General features: G+C 43.3%; 1 protein-coding gene across 4 annotated transcripts in view; it reads left to right on the plus strand.

The window, feature by feature from the left end:
* HS6ST2 (heparan sulfate 6-O-sulfotransferase 2) overlaps window positions 1-20700 on the plus strand; it is a 286410-nt gene that overhangs the window by 767 nt on the left and 264943 nt on the right. For all 4 annotated transcript variants that reach the window (XM_072817747.1, XM_072817748.1, XM_072817749.1 and 1 more), the window contains exon 2: window positions 601-1119. In XM_072817747.1, coding sequence (XP_072673848.1) covers window positions 601-1119 — 519 coding nt within the window. The remainder of the gene's footprint in view (window positions 1-600; window positions 1120-20700) is intronic.

Consider the following 20700-nt stretch of genomic DNA (forward strand, 5'->3'; position numbering starts at 1 on the left):
CCGGCGGACTTGTCCCCCCGGGGGAACTCCAAACGCCCGGCTCGGAGCTCCCTCGAGGCGGCCTTCAAGGTGGGCAACTGGGCGCAGGCAAGAGCAGGGCTTCGGGGCGCAAGGGGAGGGACCCCGCGAGTCGGGCAGGCGGGGAGGCTGCGGCATGCGCGCCCAGGGGATTGGGGGCACGAGCGCCGGGGGGGGGTCCGGTGGGCGAAGCAGGATGAGGATGGGAACCACCGAGAGTGGAGCGAGACGTGCGGGGGCTCGGACCCGGGGTGTTAGTTGGGGAGTGGGGCGACCGGGGCGGGCGGCGTCCGGTGGGTACGAAACCCCGCGACGCAGCTCTGGAGAGCTCCAGCGGGTGGAGAGGGCAGGCGGCCAGCGGGAAAAAGTCGGGGGGAGGGGGGTGTGCGGCAGGAGACACAGCGCTGAGCCTGCCGGGAAGGAAGGAAGCGGGGAAGGGCGCCGCCGCCGCGGAGTACTCGGTGTGGAGGGGAGGGAGGAAAGGGGCGCAACGGCGGCGCCGGGGGGAGGGGGGCGGTGCGGGCGCACGGCGAGCGCGGGCTGAGCTGCGGGATTGACGTAACGAGCTTGGGTTTCCCCCAGCGTCGGGAACATGGATGAGAAATCCAACAAGCTGCTGCTGGCTTTGGTGATGCTCTTCCTATTTGCGGTGATCGTCCTCCAGTACGTGTGCCCCGGCACAGAATGCCAGCTCCTCCGCCTGCAGGCGTTCAGCTCCCCGATGCCGGACCCATACCGCTCGGAGGATGAAAGCTCCTCCAGGTTCGTGCCCCGTTACAATTTCAGCCGCGGCGACCTCCTGCGCAAGGTAGACTTCGACATCAAGGGCGATGACCTGATCGTGTTCCTGCACATTCAGAAGACCGGAGGCACCACTTTCGGCCGCCACCTTGTGCGCAACATCCAGCTGGAGCAACCGTGCGAGTGCCGCGTGGGTCAGAAGAAATGCACTTGCCACCGGCCGGGTAAGCGGGAGACCTGGCTCTTCTCCAGGTTCTCCACGGGCTGGAGCTGCGGGCTGCACGCCGACTGGACCGAGCTCACCAGCTGCGTGCCCGCCGTGGTGGACGGCAAGCGCGACGCCAGACTGAGACCGTCCAGGTGAGTGCACGCCCGCGGCCGAGGGGGGCCCTGGAGCGCGGGAGCCGACCAGGGCCTGGGCGGGCGGAGGGCGGGGGCGGGGGTCCCGGCTGGCCGCTGCCGGCGCCCCGCGCGCACCTCCCGGCCAGGCGGGCGCGCCGGGACTAAGCGGGCGCCAGACTCCTTGGCGCGCGCGCTCACGGCGCCCTGGCGGCCGCGGGAAGCCTGTCCGCTGCGGCCCGGGACGGCTCGGCTGTCCGTCGGCGGGTTGGCCTGTGAGTGCCGGTGAGTGGCCTCGGCTTGAGAGTGCGTGAGGTGGGGAGCGGCCGGGAGGTCCAGAACGAGCGCCCCCCGGCCGCTGCTGGAACAGGGTACCGCACGGGGACTCCGCACTGCAGCGCCGGAAAGAACCCTGAGTCCCTCTTGTCTTCTCTCTTCTTTTCTCTGCACCCCGCTTCCGAAGCCGCCTTTCTGCCCTCTCTTCCCTATCCCGCTCCCGCATTCTCCCCCCTCCTTTTCTCACTTCCTCTATTTGCCTTCCTCTTTTTCTCTTGCTCCTAATCTTGTGGGCTCCTGGCCGCTCCCTCTTGCCTTCTTCTTTCTCTCACTTTGCCTCTCATTCTGTCTCCTTTACCCTTTCTGATTTTTCTCTTTTTTGCTTGACTTTTGCCACTGTCCTCCTTTCTCTCCTCTGGCTCTGTTCTCCCTGGGTGCTTGTAAATGCAAAGTGATGTATGGGCGAGGGGCAAGTCCCCTCTGCCCCTGTTTGGGGACACCTGGAGAGCACTTGTGGTACCCAGCTTGCGCCCTCCACTACTGGCTGCACTCCAGGCATCTGCCGCGCTTTGCGAGTGCGAGGGACACCCTGAGTGCCAAAGGGCAAGCTGGGACGCTGCCCTGACCCCATGTAGGTTTCGGTCTTGAAAAACCTCTCCAGATGTACAAAAGCTGAGCTCCAGCATGCGAGGCTGGCAGCCCACGCGCCGGGAACCCGGGGCCAATTCGGGAAATGGTGATTTATGAAGAGCCTGTAGCCGGTTGGTTTCAAAGCTAGGGCATTTCCTTCATCCAGCCGCAATGCCCAGTTGCTGGAGGTCACGGAGTGCAGTAAAAGGGGGAGGGGGAGAAGGGCGTGTTGGGCTCCCATTATGCCACTGTCCCTAAAACAAATCTGGGGGACACCTGTGTGCTCAGGGCTTGATTTCGGGGTCCTGGGATTGAGTCCCTCATTGGGGTCCCCATGGGGAGCCTGCTGCTCCCTCTGCCTATGTCTCTACCTCTCTCTGTGTCTCTAATGAATAAATAAATAAAATCTTAAAAAAATAAAACAAATCGGCCGGGGCAGGGAGTTCAGGCAATGGCCTGAATAAGTCTAATTGCCCCACGGGGCCTCTCTGGCCAGGGTCTTTGGGCAGGCAAGGACAGGGATGTGCTCCCTGCCTCCCCATCAGGTGACCATAGGGGTCCTGGAGTTTGCTGTTTACAGCAGCTACTTACTGGATGGGCTCCCAATTCCCACCCCCACCCCCAGGCAGGGTACTCTGTGCCTTGAAGGAGGAGGTGCTTTGCAGAGGCTCCTGGAATGTGAGACCCAGTGCAGTTTCTTCTTTCTAGACCAGGCAAATGGAGCCCTCTGACTCTCCCTGGTCACCACTGAAATTTGAAGAGACATCACCCCGGCTCACTCTCCTTTCTCCTGGCTTCACAGTATTTTTTCCTGAATGCTGGGATTCTGGCAGAATCTGTTGAACTTTCACTGCCTTTACAGCCCTAACAGATTTCTTTTTTCCATCTGAAGAGAACCTTCGCTCCAGGAAGGTTGCCACTTCAGTCCATTGTAAGAATTGTAGAAGTCATTGTCATCATAAGATACTGGTGTTTAGCAAGATCCCAAACAATTCAGCAATATTGAAAACAATCTCACTTGCTGATGGAGCTTGTAGGTGTAGTGAGGGATGGTTATATTTTTCTTTTTAAAAAAAAGCTCTTTAGAGCAAAAATAGAATCCCACATCCATGACTGTGCTGGTGAAATAAAAATGAGATGTTGGCCACTGTGGAAGTCATGGCCATGTCTAGAGCCCCACAGGGCACATGTTCCTTTTCAAATCCTTCGGGACATGTAGGTCAGGGTGTGACACGGTCTCTAAACAGACCTTATAAACATGGCCCAGATTATGTATTTGGTGGCCACTATTCTCTGCCAGACCCCTTCAGAAATGTTTCATAAGATAATCAAGACCCTTCAAGTGGAGGTTCATCCTCTTAGATTGTCCCAAATTGAAGCAACATTATCTGACACGAAATGGGATTTTACTTGCTCGTAAAAGGGTGATACCACAGTGCCATCTAGTCTAATCAAAGAAGAACCACTTTTTAAACAGTCAGTTAATGGATCTTACACCATTCGCACAAATTTAAAAAAATTGCTAGAGAAACATTGCTACCCCGATTGTATCTTTTTATTTCACTAATTTCTGCCCACCTCCAGAAATCTTCATCTTGAAGAATAGTGGTAGCTTGAGGGTTCCAGAATTTCCCCAGGGTGCTGATACATCCCTGCCTTCAGAAGGACCAGTTCAGTGAGTTCTGATAATCTAGAAGAGAGAAGATATACATTAAGTGTATGTGAGTTAGAATGTGTGCGAGAGCGTGTGTGGTGAGAATGTAGATGCAAGGGCAGTGGTGATACGTGGGGTGAGGAGTTGGTCTCAGGAGATGAGAGTCAGCCATGCAGAGTTCCCGTGTGGAGTGGCCTACCATGCCAGCTGGTGGTCTGTGTGTTCTGCTGAACTGGGGGGAATAGCAGGCTCTGTCTCTTTGGCCAGGGAGTTGTGACACCCGGGCCTTCACTGCAGGCCAGCCACAAACGAGCTATGTGACCTTGGACTGGAGCTATCCAAGCCTTGTATGTATGGAGAGTGCGTTCCGGTTGCTGATGAGCTTTCACATTCCCTTATCTCTGCTATTTCACCACAAACTTGCAGTATCTTTGGGGAGAGGGAGGAGTGAACAAAAGTATCCCCATTTATCAGATGAGAGCAAATCCCAAAGGTGCCGACAGACTTTGCCAAGGTCATGGATCTCTGGGGTGGCCCCATGGAAATCATATTGCAGTTCTGTCTGCTCTGTTGATGGCACCTTGAGGCACAGGGTACTGACACGAGCACCGTGAGGCATTTCATGTTAGCAATGCCCACAAAGTGAACACTGGATTAATGTGAACCGATATTGTTACCACCTGCATGGTCACTGGGTTCAGTAATGTTACACGGGTGAGTTGGGACACAGGATAGGACCAAGGTTGCCACGGCCCCGGGGAGAACAGATTTCTGGCACCCTGAGGCTTTCTGTGCTCTGGGAGTGGAGGAGTGGGTCTCCTGGCTAGGTTGCAGAAAGGCCTCTCACTGCCATGTTGGAAATCACTCTAAAGCCATACAGGATGGCAGGACACTTGGGGACCTGGTGAATAAGCAATGGGAGGAGTGCTGAGTAGCAACAGGGGCCACCTTCTGACTCACAGCCATCTATCCACGTTACAGGGGGTATGAGAGGCCATTGCGGCTGCAAGCCAAGACCCTGAATCCTGCTCCCAGTGCTACTTTTGTCATGCTTCCCTGCCTCAGAGGATGGCAGAGTGCTCGGGTGATATATAGCTGCTGAATAGAAATGACTACGAGCACGTTGCCTGGCGAGGACAAAGACAGAATGCTTGGCTGGCAAAAGGTTCAAGTTGTTTATTGAGAATAATATTTCTTAAAAAAAAAGAAAAGAAGAATAAACTAGAAATTGCATTTCATGCATCTGTCTGCCAATATGTTGTTTGGGGTCAGAGACAGGTCCTGCTCATTCTAGAATTTCTAAGACCATTTTTCAAAATGTATCAAAACATTCTTGCTTACCAGCTGTTAAAACTCCCAAATTCTGCAAGCTTTTCTAAGGCCAAATTCCTTGTTTGTAGCCAACTCCAGAGCACCACTTGGTCTGTGGGAGGAATTCCGAATTGGTCACAGGGAACGTGTGCTGGCCTCATTTTTCTTTGCCAGGTACCGTGCTGGCTGGCATGCACAGGGCAGCTGGAGGGTGCGGGGGCACAGACCAAGTTCTGTAGCTGTACTAGTCAAAGAATCTGATTGTGAGGGTCCTGTTGCATCCTAGACTTGTAGGGTCTCTACATTTTCCAGCAGCCATACGGAAGAGTAATTAATTGTCATCTAAAATCCAGTTACTAAAAGGCATTTATATGAAGAAAAGCTCTATTTTTTCTTTCCCTTTCTTTAAAAAAGGTGGCTCTATCTTGAACGAGCTGTGTCTTCACAGGAACTCTGTGGCGCCTGTGCCCACTCATGCCTCATGTGTCCATGCTCCGATTCCTTCCTTGTTTTGGATTTGGCAGTGAGGCAGCATGACAGGCCCGACTTGCAGTGATGATGCTCTGTGGCCCTCCAGGCTTTAGAACCACCCCCCTTGGCTCTCATAGGTGCAGCACCATAGCCCAGTGTGCACTTCTTCAGCTGCCTTTGAGAGGAGCTGCTGTATTCTCCCACCTGTTTCACAGGAGAAGGGGAAAACCCCCCATCACATCTGTTAAACTTGAGCAGAATTTGTTAGCATGGTTGCATGGATCCAGGGTCCTGGGATCAAGCCCTGCGATCCCTGAACAATGGGGAGTCTGCTACTCTCTTTCCCTCTGCCCCCCCATTCTCTCTCTCTTCCTCTCAAATAAATAAATATAGATTTTAAAAACCCCTCTCAGTTCTCAGGGTAGTATAAAAAGGCTCTTCAAAATTAGCATTTCTCAATAGTAATTTTAGAGCAGTGGTGTTATTTGGCAAGAAGAATGTCAGAGCTTGTCTTTTATAGATATCTGTCGTCAACTTTGGTAGTATGAAATGACATTAAAGATTAGTCATCTTTTCCATCGTTATTCATTAAACAAAATTTTGTGAAACTGCCCATTATCTTCCAGGGAAGGCACGTCATTCTTGCTCTCTCAGAGCTTACAGCAGAACAAAATAACTCGGTATTTTAGATGTTCAATAAAGGAGACGAATTTTGTTTGGAAATTACTTGAATATCAAGAATGTCTTTAAAATGTCACACCTTTGAGGGGATATAGTAAAACACAGAGAAAAGTTCATCTGTTTATGTGGAAGTTTGTGTCTAATCAGCAAACTCTGGAGTATCATGACCTCTGCACAGTGCTAGCAGTTGGGGGAGATTAGAGCCACGACAAAGCCAGAAAAGCCAATGTGTCATCATCTTCAGCCTCAAGTCCATAAAGATTAGAGGGCAAAGTGCAGAACTGTGGATCAGAGTGGGGGTGGGGGGTGCTTGTGATTTGGGGCAGGCCCATCCCCCCTCTGAAGAATGGGAGATTTAACCAAGATGTTTTCTCAGGCCTGTTCCTTCATAAGAAATGAGGGAAGGAACAGGCCAGAAAAAGGAGAGATGTATTCAGGAAGACATCTGGGAATGTGTGGGTTGTATTTTAGAAGAACAGAGGCATTGCAGGTGGGCATGGCATCCTCTTGGCATCGTTGAGGTTCAGTGTCCTCACCTAGTCAGGGCTGGCCAGAACTGAGAAGGTCATGGTTGGGGAAGGGTGAGGTAGGGAGGTAGATGGGGTGAGACCTCATGGTCAAGGTCCTGGAATGGCAATAAGGAAGGTGAACCCCAGTGAGTGGGAGAAGCATATGGATGGGAGGAATGTAAAAAATACGAAAGGAGATGAAGTCTGGAATCCAGTTGAATGCACCTCCTGATTTCTAGTGTGGAGTGGAGATGGTATCAGCGACCAAATCAGAGAGGTCGAGAAGGAGATCTAGTTTGTGTGGGGAGGGCACTGTATGAAAGAGATGTGACTGGTCTCTGTTGCCTGGACATGTAGTGGCCAGGGCTTGAAGGGAGGGGAAAAACACTCTGGGGCAGATTAGGGCTTAGATGTATATGTGGGAGTCTTTGAACCCAGTTAATCTGCTTTAACAATTGGCATTATTATTTAAATGATAGCTGCAATTCACACGTGGGACTCAGCCAAGGAGAAGGATGTTTGAATAGAGGAAAAGATAGACAGTTATGATTACATAAAAACGAGAACTGTTCATCTGTCAAAAAGTAGCCAAAATGAAAAGGCATATGTCAAACTAATGACAATAGGCACGACAAATAAAACAGACAAAATGATGACATCCTTTCTGTAGAAGGTACTCCTACAAATTGATGAGAAAAACAAAGGGTATGACCAGACAAGTTTCATCATGGGACTCACAACGACTTTATAGACAAGGAAAACCCATCTAGTCCCACTGGTACTAGAGGAATGCAACTTTAAGTCATTAAGTGTAGGAAAACCTTTTCTGCCCGTCTAGCCCTGATTTAAAAAGGAAAACCAAAAACTAAAAAACCGTCAACATACATCACCACCACCATGAAAGAAAAAAAGCTAGTAGCCAGTGCTGATGAGGGTGTGGTAAATCCCGTAATTCTCATACATTGCATACATTGTAAGTGAGTGTGTAAACTTGAACAATTCTTTTGGAAATAAATTAGACAACATAAACAGAGAACATTAGAAACATTTTTTCTTTGACCCATTGTTTCTTTTCCGAGATTTTACTGAAAGCCATAATCCTATGCATGTTTTTCATTTCCTCACTCATTTATTTCTTCACTTTTTAATTCAACAAATATTTACTGAGTGTCCCTTATCAATGTGCTATGTGCTGGGGACACTATTGTGGTCTCTGCCTTCATGGAGTGGGAAAGATAGATATGAAACAAACAGTTAATGACTTGAAATTGTGAGAAATGCCATGGGGTGGGATATAGGGTGATTTAATAGTACGAGCAGGCTAGCTGGAATTCTTTATAAGTGCAACAAATTGAAAAAATGTGGACATCCACGTAGAGGAGAATGGTTCAAGGAATCTCAGTGCATCCACTTGAAGGGCTATTACAAAATAATTTAAATGCCCTTTCAGGGTGTATGGAAAATTGCTAGTGATTTAAAGCTAAGGGAAAAAGAGAGAGACAATTATGAACACAGTGTAACTATAACTATGTTATTGAGAGAGAGTGGGGAGAGTGAGACGCAGACACACATAACATCTTCCCATTCCTCCAAATCTTAGCATGAAAGAAAAATACCAGGATATTAGTAGATCAGTTAGTGATTTATTCTTATTCTGCTTCTCCGAAGGATTTGCATTTCCTTTATGAATATGCCCTGCTTTTTAAAAAATATTTTATTTATTTATTCATGAGAGACACAGAGAGAGAGAGGCAGAGACACAGGAAGAGGGAAAAGCAGGCTCCATGCAGGGAGCCCAATGTGGGACTCGATCCCAGGACTCCAGGATCACGCCCTGGGCCGAAGGCAGGCGCCAAACCGCTGAGCCACCCAGGGATCCCCTGCACTGCTTTTATAATAAAAGTCAACACTAACAGTTTTTAAAATGATGTCGTTTCGTGGCTGTGATAAATTATACTCATGTCCACTTTTTGGTTCCTGAAGACCATGGCTGGCTATTTCCTTAGCCTCTTGATATCCAGGGAGTTCTTTTAATTTTTTAAAAATTTATTTATTTGCAAGAGAGAGAGCATGAGCACAGGGGGAGGAAGAGGAGTGGGAGAGAGGGAGGAGCAGGGACAAGCAGACTCCATGCTAAGTGGGGATCCTGAGGTGGGGCTCGATTCCAGGACCCTGAGATCATGACCTGAGCTGGTTAGCCGCTTAACCGACTGAGCCCCCAGATGCCCCAGTATCTGGGGAGTTCTTATTGAGGAAAACATAATAAACTCTCAGCTAAATAAACTCTCAGACTGAAAGGCAGAGGTGATAAGTCAGGAATTGGCTGTTGATTTTTTTTTTTTTTTGATGAGTGCTGTTATCATACGCCAAAGAAACCATGGAACCCTTACACCACTCCATTATAGAGATATTTGAGTATATTGCTATCGTTTCTTCTCTGTTTAAAAGTTAAATGGAGCAGGAAATTAATAATGGTACGCAGTTGGAAATAATAAGACTTGTTCTGCTCAGCCAGACCCACGCAAGACAGCCTGGGCTTTGAATCTTCATGAGCCTCTATCCACGTGAATGGACACCAGAGCTAGTAGTCTGGATCAGAGTCAAGTCTTGGGGGCCTTTCTAAACAACCACAACTGAGAACTTAGGTCAGTTGGTGCTTGTGTTGCCCTCATCCAGGAAAGAAAGGGAGTCCACTTTACTGGGGCAGCCTCCTCACAGAGCAGTTTTCCTTCATAAGAGCATAAGAGCCCCTCAATTAACTATAAATTAAATTAAGTTTATTAATATATTTTCAAATTAAATTTCTAAATTATGCATTAAGTTGATTAGAACACTTCATTTCTCAACTGCTCTGGGTATCTGAGGGACTACTTATACAGTGAGGTGCATAATTTAACTGTCGAAACTCCATTCTAGGTACCAGTTATTTTGACGGTAAAAAGAACGTGCTTCACAGTGGAAAAGCTAACAGCAACATTCTATGACAAAATAAGATATTTAGTCACTGAGTTTATGGGGACAAAAGAGTATGGATGGGATTATTCTCTTTTCTAGTAAAGCATAATGAAGAATCCAACTAATGGTATATATCTCCTAATACAATGCCATTGTAAGCTTACAGAAATATTTGTCTAACTTTAGTAAAATATTTATTGGCAAAAGAGCTTTTCCTGTTTTACTGGGTATTGGACTTCACAGATTATTCTGTTGGTCTTATTGCATCCCATTTGTTATTTCTGCCGTTTTGCCTCTAAAGAACAGTGTTGAAGACTTTGACACATTTCAGAGCATTACACTAAATAAATCTGTCTTGCACATTCCACTGTGCTTTTTCTGGAATATTATAAATATTCAAATATAGGCACACTTGCAAATTCAAAATAAAATTCAATACATGCAAATTCTGCATATATTCCATATTTATAACTTAGCAGTAGTTATGAACTTGTTATCCTATGATATAAATGTATCAAATAGAAGCTTGGGAATTACCAATAAATATATTTTTCTGATTAAACTGTGGATTCTTTTTTAGTCACAATTTAAGTTTCATTCCGGGGATATAGTATAAGAGAATAATTTGCACTTCATTTACTCTGAATTGTCAAGAATCATGTTCTTCCCCCATGTAAATGTCTGCAAAAGAGACTTCTTATTCAGTTTGATTGCTTTTTAAATTTTACCAGCAAAGATGCCCTAGTGAGCCTAAGAGAATCGGTCTGTTTCTTGTGAAGAGTTTAGTTCTAATGAATCACTTCCATGCACTTTTCTGAAGGAATACAGAGCAATTGAAATGTGTAATGCATTGATTTACATCAAATGGATTAGGCCTGTGTGCACCATTCCTTGCATTAATTGACTTTTTCCCATAACTGTACTAATAAAGACAAGTCTTCAGTATAGTACCAGCTCCAGTTCACTGATGGAGATCATTGGACTTTTGCTAACTTCATACAAGAGAATGACTGCTAGCAAAGAGTGTTTACAAATTGACTAGGATGACCAGGTGATAGCCAGGAAACAAAGAGATACTTTAAAAAGGTCCTTTGATCTTGGCAGTCAGCTTCTCAGTTGTTATAATAAATAGAAGTTGACTAAACTCACTAGTTGAAAGACATAGATTATCATATTGGATAAGAAAACAAAATCCAGCTACGTGCTGTGTATAAGAGACAAAGCTAACACATAAAGATACAGGTAGGTTTGGAATAGATATACTATGCAAATACTAACTAGAATGAAGCTGAAGTACTTAAACTGAAATCAGACAAATAGACTGTCAATACCTTTATTGAGGATAAAAAAGATCACTGAATATTGGCAAAAAGTTCCACTTTTCAGATAGCAATCCTAAACTCGTATGTACTTAATATCATTTAAAAATACACAGAGCAGGGCAGCCCCGGTGGCGCAGCGGTTTAGCACTGCCTGCAGCCCGGGGTGTGATCCTGGGGACCTGGGATCGAGTCCCACGTCAGGATTCCTGCATGGAGCCTGCTTCTCCCTCTGCCTGTGTCTCTGCCTCTCTCTCGCTCTCTCTGAATGAATAAATAAATAAATCTTTAAAAAAAATACATAGAGCAAAAATTGACAGGGCTATTGACAAGGAGAAATTGTAAAATCTGCTAACCTCTTTCAGAAATTGACAGATGAAACAAACAAAAAAAATGGGTAAGGATACAGAAGATTTGGTTAACAAGCTCAGTACAGTGGACCTGCACCCAGTTAGAAGAATGCACATTGTCAAGCACATATGGAACGCTTGTAAAAATAGACCATATACTAAGCTGTGAAGTTAGTCTGGAAAAACTTCCGTGAGTAAATATCTTACAGTCCATACTATCTGACCATGCAGTGTTTAGTCATTGGATGTTGTAACCAGTCAGGCAGGAACAAGAGATCAGGCTCTGAGTGCATGAGAAGGAACATTAGTAGTCTGATATATTTGGAAGTATTGCCAGTCCTTCAACAACCACATCAGGTTTCTTAATTGACATGCAAGATTGTAGAACTCCAAGACCTTGACAAAGAGAAGTACTGGAAAGTGATGGTTTGACTCCGGAAGCTTGGCTTGACTTTCCCTGAAGACCTATTAATATTTGGGGGTATTTATTAAGCCAGGCCCTATGCCTGGGGCAAAGCATATATTTTCTCATTTAATCCTCAAAACAACCCTGTAAGACAGATGTTTTAAAAACCCATTTAAAGATGAAACAACAGAGAATTGGGCCTGAATCTTCCCAGCCAGTCAATATTGGAGCTGGCAATTAAAATCAGGGCACATGGCCTGTCTGATATGTTTTATTCTCTGCTGCATTTTCAGACAAATCTCCAAAAGCCTCTGCCTATTTTTTGGCCATGTCTACTACATAAGCTAAGTAAAATGGAGACCTGTTAGCTGATTTTTTTTTTCAAAGCATCTTTTAGAAAGTTTAGTAAAAATTACTCTTTGAGGGTGAATTCTGCAACTCCTTTTGCCCATTCTTAAATAAAGATTTAGATCTCCACCAATAAAAATAAGTAGATATCTAAGATACTGCAAATGCTTTCAACACTGATTTACACAGAAGAATGATGTTTTAGGGGAAATAAAAAAAAAGAAAGGAGTTATGTTAGAGGAAAGATTTTTTTCAGATAAGGAAAATGAAGACCTTAACTGTATTTTAATTTATGCCCTATGTGGACTTAAAATATGGTGCACACACTTGATAAGATTTGTAAGAGGCCAAAGCATCTTAGTCCTTCTGGAATGTTGGCACTTGGTTCATTAGCAATGTTAAGTTGCACTGTTCAGACCACGGCCTGTTTCTATAAATGACCATTGCTTTTTTTCACTGCATTTGGTCTGTGTAGACACAGCCTTTGGAGGGGAGTGTGAGTGAGTTCAGCCAGATCAGTTCATGTAGTCATGAAACATGAAAAGCCAGTCAAATAAGATACTTTTGCTCAAAACCAAGTGATGAATCCTGAAGCCTGCTCTCATCTCCAGGGCCCATCATGAAGAGAGGACTGACCCCTCTCTCTCTTTTGGAAGAGGTGGCTTTGGAAAAGAGAATATATATGGCATGCCTGGGTGGCTCAGTGGCTGAGCATCTGCCTTCAGCTCAGGGCGTGATCCCAAGGTCCTGGGATCGAGTTCTGCATAGGGGTCCCCTCAGGGAGCCTGCTTCTTCCTCTGCCTATGTCTCTGCCTCTCTCTCTGTGTGTCTCTCATGAATAAATAAATAAAATCTTTAAAAAAAAGAAAGAAAAGAGCATATGTAAATTGGCATGGGCCTACCAGCCTGGCAGACATTAATGTGGGTGGCCAGGAAATTCGGTTGACGGCATTGGAAGAATGGTAGAGAGACGCCTACTATTACCAGAGGCCAGTGTGACCTTGGAATGGTGGCCACCTTGGCAGATACCTCACAGCTGAGACTTTGCTAAGTAGAATGTTAACTGGCATGACATCCTGAAGGTTGGGAAATGGAGCTTATTTACTAGATACACTAGAGGCAAAAATACTTATGATTTTCATGATTGGTTTTGCTGAGGGTGGTACAGTATGTTCCAGGAGCATAATAGGTCAACTCCAACTCATAAAAGCAATGTTGAAATGAAGCATATTGGGGTGAATGATGCATAGTAGGTTGTTTATGAAAAATTGCTTCCATACAAATTTTCATGGATATGTAGAAACGATTTAATGCATAATAAACACACCATAAGATTAGCGAAAGACACTCTAGTATGTGACTATGGATCTGAAGCAAGGTATTTTTAAAAGTATTTTTGCATTATTGAACAAAATGGCCTGTGCATATTTCTCCTTTTAGGTAAGGATCCATGCTTAGCATCTCCCACTCTTAGTTTGTTCTCTGTAACTTGGAAGCAAAGCAAAAGATAAAAAAGATATCATTTTAGCATTAGTATAGCATTTTACAATCTTCTGGCAGCTTTTGTATTTATCACCATATGGGTGTATATTAAATCTGCATATCTCTCTCTCATTTATATGTTTATGAAGTTATAAAGATATACACATGTGCACACAAAGTAATTAAGCAAGTGATATGTGTTTGACAATGTTTGGTGACTTAATGCCAATTAGAGGGGGGTTAAAAAAAACCTTGCTTTTCTAATCCAATTGCTTCCATGCTTTTTGGTTTATGCACTTAAGGACAGAATCCACTTAAAGTGTGGAAATTTGCATACATGCAGCTTTGAGTGAGACTTCTATTTATTCCAGATGGCTTTGAAAAATTATTACTGAGGGCCTTAGAGACCTGGATGTCACAAGATACATTAGGAAGAGATTTAAAAAAAAAAGGAAGAGATTGAAATCACACTTGGGTTTCCAGCAGTTTCTCCTGTATGAGAGGGGATATACTTAAAAATTTTTATTATTATTATTATTTTAATTTATCAATTTGCCAACATATAGTATAACGCCCAGTGCTCATCCCATTAAGTGCCCTCCTTAGTGCCCATCACCCAGTTACCCCATCCCCCCAGAGGGGGTATACTTTTGACATGGAGGAGCTAAAGGTATATATGTGGCTTAGCTAGACTGTTCAGTGAAGCCAAATGAGCTAAGCTCATCTCAAGGAGGGAGTCTCGTGTCGCAGGCACCTCATCTATCTCTATTGTAGGAAAGTGGTTCATGATTTTCTAGAGTTCTGCTGAATGCTAAGTTAAAGGCTGCATATGGGATCTGCACGCATTGGAAGTGAGCAGTTACACTGACAGTCTCTCCCCTTTTATTTTTATTTAATTTTAATTTAATTTAATTTAATTTTAAAGACTTTTTTTATTCATGAGAGATACAGAGGGAGAGAGAGAGAGAGAGAGGCAGAAGCAGGCTCCTTGCAGGGAGCCCAACGTGGGACTCGATCCCAGGACTCCAGGATCACTCCCTGGGCAAAAGGCAGGCTCTAACCTGCTGAGCCACCCAGGGATCCCTCTCCCCCCTTTTAAATAGTATGATTGGAATGGAATGAGCAAGACTGTGACGCTCCCCATTGAATGTCATATTTTGTTTTGCTTTTCAAGCATGGTGATGTAACCATTATTCATTGTAGACAGCTTATGGTTCCAGCATCTAGGGACAGAGTATGGAGTCTCAGGTTGTGACCTATGGCTGGGTCAGATTTACATGATGACAGTAGATAAGCCAGGGGCCACGAAAATCCAGCTCTTCTGATTTGCTGGGGTCTGACTCTGAGATGCAGCTCTTTCTGGTTAATGAGAGGAGCTCTTGTATGTAGTGAGCCTGGTAAGATGCAGAGATCTGAGTTCCACAAAGCTGGAGGTCTGCACAGCTATATTATTTGGCTCTTGATCTTCAAATTTGGCTTAGTACAAGAAATACAGAGGGAAGAAGACAAACGTTCTCCCACAACTTCAAGCAGGTAGAAATATTCACAAAAATGGTAGGAGTTCCAACTAAAATGTCAGAAGCTTAAGTTGGGTCTAAGGGAGAGAAATACCATTGGGGGAAAAAAAGATAAATTATTGCCATAATTAAATGACAGGTTGCCTTTTAATGATTTAGACCTCCCTCTCCAGATATAACTTTGGGGACAATCAGTTGCACCCACATCTGCTTCAGGGCCCAAGAGGGAGGCAGTGGTGCCATGCAAATTGCCACATAGGTCTGGGGGCCACTGGTGGCTGTCAACTTGGAATTGTGGGACACCATGGTTCTGCTGGATTAAGGGTGAGAGCTGGTTTGGGGTGCCTCTCATGATTCAGCATCATTCACTCAAGATTCATCCAAGCTGTTGCTTGTACCAACAGTTCGTTCTTTTTTATTGCTGAAGAATCTTTCATGGTAAGTATGAACCCCAGTTTGTTTAACCACTCACCTGTTGGAAGACATCTGGGCTGATTCTAGATTTTGGCTATTGCAAATAAAGCTTTTATGAACATTTGTGTATAGGCTTTTGTAGAATGATCTCTGTTCATTGCTCTAGGATAAATGCTTAAGAATGCAACTGCTGGGTCCTTTGACAATTACTTGTTTAGTTTTATGAGAAACTGCCAAACTGTTTTTGCAGAAGGGCTATATATTTTTTCACATTCCCAGCAACTATGCATGGGTGATCCAATTTCTCCCCATCCTTGTCAGCATTTGGTATTGTCACTATTTTTTATTTTAGCCATTCTGATAGGTGTGTAGTAATATCTCATTGTGGCTTTAATTTACCTTTCCTTGATAGCTGATGAAGTTCAGCATTCCTTCACATGCTAACTAGCCTTCTGTGTATCCTTTTTGGTGGAATGCCTGTTCATGCCATTTGCCCATTTTCTGATGGGATTCTTTTTTCTTTAACTGCTGAGTTTTGAGTGTTATTTATATATTCTGTATATTAGTCTTTTGTCAGATGCATTGTTTGCAAATATTTTCTCTGAGTCCATTGCCTGCCTTTCATCTTCTTCACATGGCATTTGACAGAGCAAAATTTCTTTTTTTGAGAGAGAGCACACACATGCACCTGTGAGTGGGGAGGAGTGGGGCACAGGGAGAGGGCAAGAGAGAATCTTAAGCAGAATCCACACCTAGTGTGGAGCCCAATGTAGGGACAGAGCAGGAGGGCTTGATCTCAAGACCCTGAGGCCATGACCTGAACTGAAATCAAGAGTCGGATGCTTAAACGACTGAGCCACCCAGGGGCCCCGACACAGTAAAATTTCTGATTTTTTTTTTAAAGATTCCATTTATTCATGAGAGACACAGAGAAAGAGGCAGAGACATAGACAGAGGGAGAGGCAAGCTCCTCACAGGGAGCCCAATGTGGGACTCGATCCCGGGACCAGGATCACACCCTGAGCCAAAGGCAGACACTGAACTACTGAGCCACCCAGGCGTCCCAAAATTTCTGATTTTGATCAGGTCCAATCTATCAATTTTTCCTTTTATGAATCATGATTTGGTGTCAAGTTTGAGAATTCTTTGCCTAGCGCCAGATCATGAGATTTTTTCCAGTATTTTTTCTAAAGGTTTTATAGTTTTAACTTTTACTTTTAAGTCTATGATACATTTCAAAATTATTTTCTTAGTTACAGTTCATGCATCATAATATTTACCCTTTTAAGGTGCACAGTCCAGTGGCTTTTACTATATTCAGAAAGTTGTGAGACTATCACTGGTGGCAAATTCTACCCATTAGCAGTCACTGTCTGTTGTTTCCACCCCCTAGCCACCTTACGGGTGTGAAATGTAACCTTATTGTGGTTTTGATTTGCATTTTCCTCAAAGGTTATGATGTTGAGCATCTTTTCATGTGGTATTGCCCATTTGAATGTCTGTTTTGGAGAAATATCTATTCAGATCTTTGCCATTAAACAAAAAAAAATGTCTTTTAGCAGGCAGCCTGGGTGGCTCAGTGGTTTAGCGCTGCCTTCGGCCCAGGGCATAATCCTGGAGACCTGGGATCGAGTCCCGCATTGGGATCCCTGCATGGAGCCTGCTTCTCGCTCTGCCTGTGTCTCTGCCTCTCTCTCTCTCTCTCTCTCTCTGTGTGTGTGTGTCTCATGAATAAATAAATAAAATCTTAAAAAATTTTTTTTGCTCATTAGTATTGAGTTAGGTGTTCTTTATAGATTCTAGATACAGGTCTCCCATCAGATTTATTTATTGCAAATATTTTCCTCTCATTCAGTGAGTTGTCTTTTTGCTCTCTTCATCATGTTCCTTGAAGCACAAAAGTTTTAAATTTTCATGAAATCTAATTTAACTATTCTTTGTTTTGTCTCTTATGAAGGCCTTGCCTAACCTGAGACCTCAAAGATTTACCCTTATATTTTCTTCGGAAAGTCTTATAGCTTTATGTCTTAAAGTAAGGTCCATGAGCTATTTTGAATTATTTTTGTGCATATTGTAAGAAGGGGGCCCAACTTCTTTCTTCTTCATGTGGATATCACTTGTCCCATTATCACTCATTGAAGACTTCTTTTTCTTTATTGAATCACCTTGGTACTTTTCTTGAAAATCATTGACCATCAGTGTATGGATTCATTTTTGGACTCTTTTTTTTTTAAAGATTTTATTTATTTATTCATGAGAGACAGAGAGAGAGAGAGAGAGAGAGAGAGAGAGAGACAGGTAGAGGGAGAAACAGGCTCCAAGGAAGGAGCCCGACGTGGGACTCAATCCCGGGTCTCCAGGATCACACCTTGGACTGAAGGCGGCGCTAAACCGCTGAGCCACCTGGGCTGCCCATCATTTTTGGATTCTTAATTCTATTTCATTCATCTATAGATTAGTCATTTTATTTTATTTTATTTTATTTTTTTTAAATTTTTATTGATTTTATGATAGTCACAGAGAGAGAGAGAGACAGAGAGGCAGAGACACAGGCAGAGGGAGAAGCAGGCTCCATGCACCGGGAGCCCGACGTGGGAATCGATCCTGGGTCTCCAGGATCGCGCCCTGGGCCAAAGGCAGGCGCCAAACCGCTGCGCCACCCAGGGATCCCTAGATTAGTCATTTTAAAAAAGATTTTATTTTAAATAATCTCTACACCAACATGAGGCTCGAATTTTACAACCCTGAGATCAAGAGTCTCATGCTCTACTGACTTAGCCAGCCAGACACTGCTCATTGTAGTTTTAAAGGATGGTTCTAATGTCCCCTCTTTCATTCTTGATTTTAGTAACTGAGTCTTCTATTTTCTTGGTCAGCCTAGGTTAAGGTTTGTCAATTTTGTTGTTTTTTTTTTCAAAGGACCAAGTTTTAGCTTCATTGATTTTTTCCATTCTTTTCAACTCTCAATTCCCATGGCAATCTGTAATATTTCTTTTCTTCTGCTTACTTTGGGTTTAGTGTGCTTTTTCTTTTCCAGTGTCTTGTGGTCGAAAATTAAGTTATTGATTGAGATCTTTCTCATTTTTTTTTTTACATTCACAGCTATAAAATATTCTCTAAGAACTGCTTTGGTTGCATCCTATAAGTTTTGCTATGTTTTGTCTTATTTTAATTTATCTCAAAGATTTCCTAATTTCCCTTGTGCTTCTTCTTTGGACCATTGTTTATTTAAGAGTGCATGGTCTGATTCCCACATATTTATGAATTTCCCAAATATCCTCTTTAAATGATTTGTAATTTCATTCACTGTAGTCAGAGAACATACACTACATGATTCAGTCTTTTAAAATATATTGAGAAGTGTTTTATGGTGTGTATGAGAGACAATGTACTTAGATGACTGCTATGTCTTGGTTTATTGTACTGCTCAAGACTTCTGTGTCTTTATTGATGTTTTTCTACTTATTCCAGCCATTATTGAAATTGGGGCATTGAAGTCTCCAGCTATCATTATTGAATTTTCTATTTCTCTTTCTAAATCTTTGTTTTTTTAAAGATTATATCTATATCTATATATCTATCTATCATCTATCTATCTATCTATCTATCTATCTATCTATCTATCATCTCTCTATTATCTATCATCTCTAGAGAGAGAGCGCAAGCGCACAAGCAAGGGGAGAGGCAGAAAGAGAGAAAGAATCTCAAGCAGACTCTGTACTGAGCATAGAGCCTGACATGGGGGTCGATCTCACGACCCTGAGATCATGACCTGAGCTGAAATCAGGAATCAGATGCTTAACTGACTGAGCCACCCGGGCACCTCTCTCTTTCTAATTCTGTCAGTTTTTGCTTCATGTGTTTTTAGGCTCTGTTATCAATTGCATGTATATTTATGATTGTTATGTTTTCCTGATGTGTTGTTCCTTTTATCATTGTAAAAATTTTTTCTTTATCTCTAGTAACATTTATTAACATCGATTTTCTGTGATATTAGTATAGTCATTCCATATTTCTTATGGTTCCTGTTTCCATAATATATTTTTCTCCTTTTTGTTCAGATTGTTTCTATCTTTGAATGTAATGTGTGTTTTCTGTGAACTACATATAGTTGGATCTTGTTTTTTTAATTTTTTTATTATTTTTATTTTTAAAGATTTTATTTATTTATTCATGAGTGACACAGAGAGAAAGGCAGAGACATAGGCAAAGGAAGAAGCAGCCTCCTCACAGGGAGCCTGATGCGGAACTTGATCCCAGGCCTAGGATGATACCCTGAGCCAAAGGCAGATACTCAACCACTGAGCCACCCAGGCCACACAGGTGTCCTGGATCTTGTTTTTGTTTTTGTTTTTTTAAATCCATCTGACAGTCTGTGCTTTTTTTTTTTTTAAAGCAATCTCTACACCCAACATGGGGCTCGAACTCATGACCCCAAGATTGAGAGTTGCACACTCTACTGACTCTGCCAGCCAAGTACCCTGTCTATGCATTTTGATTAGTTTGTTTCATCCATTAATTTTATTGATAGCTCAATCCAAGACTGTCATTTCGTTTTTATTTTCTGTATATCTCATATCTTTTTGTTGTTGTTTCTCTTTTCCTCCTTCACTGCTTTCTGCTGTACTAGGCAACTGTTTCTTAATATATCATTTTAATTCCTTTAAATATTTTTTTACTGTAATTTGTTGTTTTTTTTTTAGTGTATGCTCTAGGGCTTAATCTATACATTGTAACTTTCAGAATCAACTTCATATTTGTAATACATTGTAGTTAGATTTAGAAGCGTTTCCCTTAATCTATTCCTTCTTCTTTTTTGTGCTGTTATTGTTATAAAATTTACATCTGTATTTTACAAACCAAGCAGTACATTATTGTCCTTAAACATCAATAATTTAGGAGTGCACTTGAGAATTCTGTTGTTGGGTGGAGTTCATTAGATCCTGCTCTTGGGTCAATGTTGATTAGGTCTTGTTGGTTGAAGGTGTTGTGGAGATTTTGTGTCCTTGTTGATTTTCTGTCTAGTTTTTCTCCCAGTTATTGAGAGAGAGGTGGTAGGGTCCCCAACCATAATTACAGATTTGTCTCTTTCTCCTTTCAGTTCCATCAGTTTTGGCATTATATATTTTGCAGCTCTGTTGTTTGTTACAGACAGATTTGGGATTGCTACGTGTTCTGGGTCAACTGACTTTTAGCATTATGTAATGTCCTCTCTTTGGTTTTGGTTATTTTCTTTGTTCCAAAGTCTGTTTTATCTAATGTTAACATAGCCACTTATG

Source organism: Canis lupus, chromosome X (assembly GCF_048164855.1).
Source record: "Canis lupus baileyi chromosome X, mCanLup2.hap1, whole genome shotgun sequence".
Classification (NCBI taxonomy): domain Eukaryota; kingdom Metazoa; phylum Chordata; class Mammalia; order Carnivora; family Canidae; genus Canis; species Canis lupus.